General features: G+C 40.0%; 1 protein-coding gene and 1 long non-coding RNA gene across 3 annotated transcripts in view; both read left to right on the top strand.

Annotated features, from left to right (window-relative positions):
- The window catches only part of LOC118333375, a 598,798-nt gene that overhangs the window by 337,485 nt on the left and 253,583 nt on the right, over positions 1-7,730 (top strand). The window lies entirely within an intron of this gene.
- Positions 1-7,730, top strand: part of slc36a1 (solute carrier family 36 member 1) — a 41,140-nt gene that overhangs the window by 10,761 nt on the left and 22,649 nt on the right. For both annotated transcript variants that reach the window (XM_035668973.1, XM_035668974.1), the window contains 3 exons: positions 1,675-1,902; positions 4,596-4,694; positions 6,632-6,798. In XM_035668973.1, the coding sequence (XP_035524866.1) occupies positions 1,675-1,902; positions 4,596-4,694; positions 6,632-6,798 (494 nt within the window). The remainder of the gene's footprint in view (positions 1-1,674; positions 1,903-4,595; positions 4,695-6,631; positions 6,799-7,730) is intronic.

Raw genomic sequence — 7,730 nt, 5'->3', positions numbered from 1 at the left:
CACACACACACACACGTCACTTTCAAGGCAACTGACTTTTCCTGAACCTGCAATAAATACTTTTATTCACATAACAGCAATGCTTACAGTAAAAGCACTATATTATATGTCTAGTTTACTTGTTATCTACTGCTTTTTGGCCCTCTCTGTGAGATTGTTTCTGTATCACTGCGTCGTCCGACCTTTGACCTGCACAGCTCTGGAACTCATAATAAATCTTTGGTGTTTAAATGCCCTAATAATTGCACAGATTGATCACAAATCGTAGTGTGTGAACCCTTTTCTGTTTACTCTGAGAATGGACTTACTTCAGTTGATATGGCAGTTCCCCATTCTTATGTAAGAGTTTTGTCCACTCACTGAGAGAGAGAGAGAGAGAAGATGCCAGTGTACGCTCAAAGTTTACACATACCACGCTAGATACAAATAAATAAGTCACCAGCGATAGAGGGATAACAGTGATTTCCATAACAGCAGGGAGGAGAGGATTTACACCCACCCGCTTTAATAGAATACATTTCAAATGACAAATACATTTCTACTGCATGAGGTGGAAACAAACCCACTGCTTTACAGTATTTGGAGGAACTGTAAAATGGAATCGGTTTGTTATTACGAAATCTTGGACGAGAAAATACATGCTTCTGCTTTATGTTTGTGAACTTTATCTTTATTATCTTACGTTTGAGTTGACAGTATTTGTAATTGCGCAAAAGCGGTCGTGTTTCTGCAGGGTCTTAATACATAAAATCCAATAATCTGAATTTTAGGCATTAAAATGTATAAATATTATTTTGACATGTCTTAGAAATTACCTGTATAATATTGCGTTTTTCAATCTCGCTTTTAATTGTATTGATCATGCTGTAACAACTACAAAACAAAACCAACATGACACCAATACTGATGATCCGTCCTATCCTTTGTTCTTTGTTTGGCAGCATGGACGTGAGATAGGTCTTGCAGTCATATTGGTCTTAAAAAGGTCTTAAAAAGTCTTAAATGTAACCCGTTAAAACTTGCAGAAACATGCTGATAGTGAGTTTTGAATATAGAGAAGCAGGAAGTTTGATACCGGTCTCTTTTCTACCCAAACATTTCTCTATATGGCAGTTGTTTTGTCTGTGTGACCTTTTACCAGTGACGTTATTTCCACCCACTGACCCCATGTAATGGATGGAGACCAGGGTGTGGTCCTGGACTGAGTAGATTTGTGTAGTACAGTTTCTTAGCACTAGATGGTGGTGTCTGTCCACTGCGGTGGTCTCGTTTCCTCAGCTGCCACATCAACCGTACCAGCAGCAGAATAGCTTCTTGGAAGTATTTGGTGTTAATCACTGTCTTGCACTTCTCCCAAACACTTTTGTAATATTGTGAACTAATTAGTGTTTCTGAAATGCGTAGTTGAATGATTGATAAGTACTTGAATAGAAACTTTTGGTTTAACATACCAAACATTATAGCTATAGCATGTCCTCTTCTCTATGTTAATGTCATTTTGAAGTTACAACTTGAATTACTTAATAATGAAAATAACCAGGAGCTGTTCACATCAGTTCAGATAAGCATTATCATCATCATGAGATTGAAATGTCACAGCGCTGAATCCCACCTTGTCGTTTTCAGTAGAATCTCTGATTTATAACCCGACTCATGTCTCTGTGTCTTTACCAGGTGGTCGAAGCAGCCAACGCCACCACCTTCAGCTGCTACGTGAACCACACCAACCAGACCCAGGTCCTGGTGCCGAGCTTCGACTCCCGTCTCTACATGCTCTGTTTCCTGCCGGCCTTCATCCTGCTGGTGTTCACCCCCAACCTGAAGTACCTGGCCCCCTTCTCTCTGGTGGCCAACGTGGTCATGACCATCAGCTTGGTCCTCATCTACTTCTACTCACTCACGGTAAACACCAGATTTATCTTGTCTCTGTCTCTCTCTGATCTGTCCTGCCTTCATTAACCTTCATTAATTCAGAGAAGATTCACTGACTCCGCTTAGCCCTTTCTTACCCTTTTCTTACCCTGACTATGTTTTACAATAAACCAGATTTCTAGCAGTAGGTTACAAACCACATTTGGCAAGACACAGATGTTACCTGAACCAGGATTTGCATATTTTAGCCCCAGTTTGTACTTCTCTTGTACTAGTCATAGACCAAGAAAGACACATATCTTCTGAAAGACTTCTCTGCTCACCTTGTTCAAAATGTACTTGTTCCCCCGTATGATAAAAAAATATTTTAACGACTCCTAAACTGAAAAAATATATAGTAGAAGTGATATATCTGCTTGCTGCTTTTGTACGATGCATGATTTCATTATATATATACTATATATAAAATATCACAATTATAGGTTTTGGGCAAGAAACACAAGTTGTTTTGGTACTCCTAAATGTTACACGCATTGGGCAATGCTTTATAACGTGATGCATCATCATTAGTAGATCCAACCAGTACTACAGAGCGGCATTGCTCTGTTTGGTTTTTATTCAAAGTTGATTAGTATTGAACATGTCGTATGTCCAAATTGCACCAAATCTGACACAGCACCCCAGAAATACACCCGCCAAGTGTGAAGTCGATCAGATGAACAGTTGTCGAGAAAAGCGAAGAACACACAGCCACCGGACATTTTGGGCTGTTTATCTGCTGCACAACATGGCCACATTTAAAACACATCCTTTAGAAATCAAACTCACAGGCTCTCCAGCAGAAACCTGATAAAGAAAAGATCAGGACACTGCTCAAATCTGGGAAAAATCTGATTACCTAACTGAAATAGTAAACCCTGTTATATATACACAGCTATGAAAATGAAAATAGAAGAAGATAAAAAAAATTCCAGCATGACTGACTTCATGACAGGCTGACAGAAGCGCAGAATATTTGTGTAGATCTGTTTCTCCAAACAATAAAAACGTACTTTGGAACTGACACCCAATTAATCACTGTATACAGTACAACTAAATACGTTCTGTGGTCTGTTAGTTAGACTATAATCTGTAGATTGGGGGCAATATGTTTCTCAATCAAAGCAATAATCTAATGGGATCTTTTCTTTATTTAGGTTTTCTCTCTCCGTTTCTGCTGTGCTGATTGGTTTCTGGGGTTGTTATGGATAACAGGACAACTGATAGTGACAGAGCCTCCAGATTACCTGTTTTCAGGTTATAGTATTTTATTTAGAGTATTTCATCATGCAGCTTTTGCCCTTTACAGATACATAGCAGTCGTGTTCCTTGAGAAACGGCCTTGACTAGAAAAAAGCAATTTCTTGCATCAGAAACCGTACAAAGATTCAGCACTAAGAGATATATGTGTCCTGTAACATGTTTCTGTGGCTGATGAATCACCTGAGCATAAAGGCTACAAGCATTTCAAAACCACCCAGGAATGTCTTCCTTTTTGTTGCCCGGTTGCCCTTTCTGTGTTTTAGCTCGGCCTTTAACCCCAGAATGTATAATAATATTAATCTGATTCTCACATGCTTGATTCAATTTCATTTTAATGACGAGTTTACGGCTTTGGCTCATCCTGGTGACCTTCATTTTAAGAGTAATATAAAATATGGTCACCTAAAGTCATAAGGTTTTCAAATTACAGCAAAGACATTGTCAGCTGACTCTGCCGATCCTTTCTAGCTGATTCGTTGAATTAATTTTATTGTTAAAGATTATGTTGTTTGGGCATGGGCAACAAAACAAACCAGCGACTAGTGGCGCCCATGCACCATGTACTGTAACTATTTGGCTCCCAAGGTGCTAGGGATAATTGAGCGATTAGCAGTGGTGCAGCGGCATGTTTGTTCTAGATCCCATTGTACCGATTAAAAAAAAAGTGTGCATCAGATACATTCTGGGATGAACCTCGGGATGCATCATTTCTAACATCTTCGCAACAGTAAAAAACTATTTATTTCTATATTAATATTAGTAATATTGCCTTTTAATATTTAGAAATGTTACCAATCATTTGTACCATATCACACTATAATCCGTTCCATATTCTTTCGCATAACATCGTATTGCATCGAATCGCATTGTGTTGAATGAAATCGCACTGCATCGCAGCACAAGTAGTTGCTTCATATGTATCTTTAATGTATTGCATCAGCCTCAGTGATGAAGATGCACATCCCTACGAGACAAAGAGTAGTGGTTTAACAAGAGGACCATTTATGACAGTGTGCAAAAGAGAACTTTGATAACTCACACTGTGTTTTCTTCTCCATGTTGGGTGTATTTTGCTGTAATGGCAGTTCCCTTTATACAACCCTGCTTATTTCAGAGCTACTTATCAAACACCCTAATCATATTAAATTACAAGCTAATGTAATTTGCAATCTTTGGCCAATAAACGAGTCCAACAGGAGCAAGGAGAGGTGTCGTCTTGGCACAAGGTGTTGTTACTTACTTTGATTACAAATTATCCAAAATGGACCTCTTGACTCCAAATATGCTGTGATTAGTTTTGGAACAGTAGTCTGGTATTCAGAAAATAACAGATCAGCGAGTCGGAGTTGAGCTTTCAACAAAGCCTTGGATTATAAAATCAAATAAGATGACACAGTATTATTCTCTTTTTCTCCCTCCAGAACATCCCGTACCCGATCAACCTACCTAAAGTCGGCAGAGCTAAAGACTACCCTCTCTTCTTTGGGACGGCCATCTTTGCCTTCGAAGGGATCGGAGTGGTACGTGACCGACTGATGATAACTCTGTTGAGCTGAAGAAAGAGTCAAACACATTTAGCACATCAGCCCCATTTACGTCTGGTGTTAACCAAAAATGCGTGTCTGGATACATTATCTGGATTATGACGGCTAATCAGGGGTTCTTTGCATTTACATCTGGTATTACACCTCTCATTATCTCCCTTATGTTCACATTATGATATCAGGATATCACTATGCAAATTAAGTAGGCAGAGTCGGCGTACTTGTCAACAAACGTGGAGCATCCCAGGCGGAGGGAAGCGACGCCGCAGTATAGATTCTAGGAAGGGCTCATCTTGCCGAGCAGCTTAAGATGGCCCCAAGAGACAGAGTAAGGTGACCTTTAAACTTGTTGAGTGGATATCTTCTTAAGAATGTGGCCTAACTGAGATGTCATTTACAACTAGCTTAGATCCCAAATCAATAGGGGCCAGACTACGATAGTGATTTTAACGAGCATTAACTTGCGTTTGTCCTTATCCTGTTAGGACGGCATGTTTACACTGGTCCTAAATGGGATCTTACACTTATCATATATTTAACAAAGGAGTGGGAAGTCATCTGAAAGTAGCAAAGCATACATCTATATTGTCACATAATTTATGTTGTTTTTGTTCCATATAAGAATCCATGTGACCGTGTGAAGGTGGAGCTTGATGCCTGGATGTATATTATGAATTCAAACCATAAAGGAGAGTAAACCCTACCTATTAAATTGTGATTTTATATCGAGTATAACGTGAAGCAGCCTTGTCGTCTGTCATGTTGCTCAATCATTATTTAAACTGTGTTTACATTTTGTTTTGCGAGACAGATTTTGCATGATGCCCGACGGCTGAGCATGTTTTTCATAACCATGTGTGATATAAAGTGGCCTTTCCCATGAATCACACTGTAGTCAAGCCTCATGGGAATTCACATTGGAAGCATACATGTCGTTTCAATGCACAACGATCTGGTTTATAGTTGGCAGTTGTCGTACATTTATCAGCTTGTTTCGTCTGGGCTTGACTTTGAAAAAGCTCCTGTTATGTTGTGTTCTGAGTTCTTGAAGCGCTCAGCAAGACTGTTGGATGAGAGCAAAGTTAGTTAATCAAAAACATATTTTTCCTCCTATCCATCTAGTGTGAGTTGCCAAGTTTTGGAGGTATCGGCCGTAGAGATGTCTGCCTTCTCTCAAATATTCTAAATCCAGATGGCACTCGGCTTGTGGTGCTCCGAGCGCCAAAAAAATAAAATAAAATTGAAAAACTCAACAGAAATGTGTCTTTGCAGAAATCATGACGCGGTTGCTCGAGACAATCCACAGACCTTGTTGTTAGCAGTTTCATGTAGGACCTGTTTTGTTTCTACATATCACAGCGCAGAAGGAAGTGTGCATCTCATCTACCGTGTCCTCCTCCGCTGAGCTGTGACGTTAGCTAGCCCACCACGGAGATAGCTACGTTTTTCAGATTCAGTTTTTGCCGCTTTGAGCACCACAAGCCAAGTGGCGTCTGGTTCCATTATATTAAAGAGAAGGCAGATATCTCTATGGCCGATATCAAGGTGAAGATAATTCTGCATTGGTAGTCGATTTAACACCATCCAGATGAGAGAACATTACACTTTTCAATACGTTGAGTGCAGTACAGGAGAGCCTCAGCCTTCTGCTGAAATGTCAACACAAATTTAGCCTTCATTATAACATCCATAAGCCAGAATCAAGACATCACAGACTGAGAGGAAGTGACATTTTAAAAAGAAAAACTCGCAGGAACATTGTTTGGACATTTTCTTTCTTGTTTTTTTTTTAAGTCTTTGGACTGTTACCTCTAAGGTTGTTCAAATGTGAAAGGGGAGGATGACTCACAAATCACTCATTGATTTTGTCCTATTAACAGTCTGGTTGTGTCTTTGTCTCCCTGGGTTGGCAGGTCCTTCCCCTGGAGAACAAGATGCAGAGGCCTCAGAGTTTCATCCCGGTTCTGTATGCGGGGATGAGCATCGTCACCTTCCTCTACATCAGCCTCGGTACCATAGGATATATGTGCTTTGGGGAGCACATAGGAGGGAGCATCACTCTCAACCTGCCGAACTGCTGGTAAGTTAACCTCGACATTCCCTGGACCTCAAATAGATGCTGGTGCTTTCCCAGTCAGTGAATTAAAGCCCAATCTTTATTTTGATAAAGGTGCATCGGACGTTGTTGGCACATACATACTGTGTGTGTACAGTCCACACAGACAGACGATTTTGCAGACACATTATGTTCTAAATTGCTTACAAAGTGCATATTGTAGCATGCGGTATGACCACAACTGGGACATACCACTTTGTCATGGGTGTGTGCCTTGAACTTTGACCCTCTTCTTTATACGTCTGTCGCAGACGGTAGCGAAAAATGTGAAGTAAAAAAAAAAAAAGGTATGTAATTTGGAACAGGTGCTACATTACTTACAGAGATTGGAGACATTCACCGAGCTAAAATGATGTATGCATTAGCATTGAATGAAATTGAACAGCCAGAGAAGCATACTGCAGAATGCGACCTGGTGCTGTAGGATATTTTTGTCGTACTGCATTTGACATACTACATTTTTTTCTGGCATACTAAATAGAGTGGGATTATGGGTATTGGAATGCACTCATAAGTCTCAGTGTTCCTCCCCACACTCTGCGTATGTAACCTGCTCATACTGGATTTTGGTTTGATTTAATTTACAAAAGCAATAGTGACTGTTTTTTAAGTCCAGTTATTAATTTCTCCGAAGTGGCTGCAGGCGAGTGCTCAACCGGTAATAGCCTTACAAAAGCAGTAGTGACTTTAGAGGCAAATGAGAGAGTAGAGAGTGTTCCTATGATGCCATCTAGTGGCCACCCTCAGAAGAACTGTAAACTTCGTGTAACCTCCATACAGTGGGTCCATATCCAAACAAATGACTTAAGACACAAAGTTTTTGATTTTACTGATAAATGATACTGATCTTATCAGCTAATTGAATCTCTTATTTAACATGTTTTGCACCCACGGCC

This window comes from Morone saxatilis, unplaced genomic scaffold (assembly GCF_004916995.1).
Source record: "Morone saxatilis isolate NCDOM2014 unplaced genomic scaffold, NCSU_SB_2.0 Contig22, whole genome shotgun sequence".
Taxonomy (NCBI): domain Eukaryota; kingdom Metazoa; phylum Chordata; class Actinopteri; family Moronidae; genus Morone; species Morone saxatilis.
The sequence above is the reverse complement of the archived record's forward strand: the minus strand, read 5'-3'. Positions and strand labels throughout refer to the sequence as shown.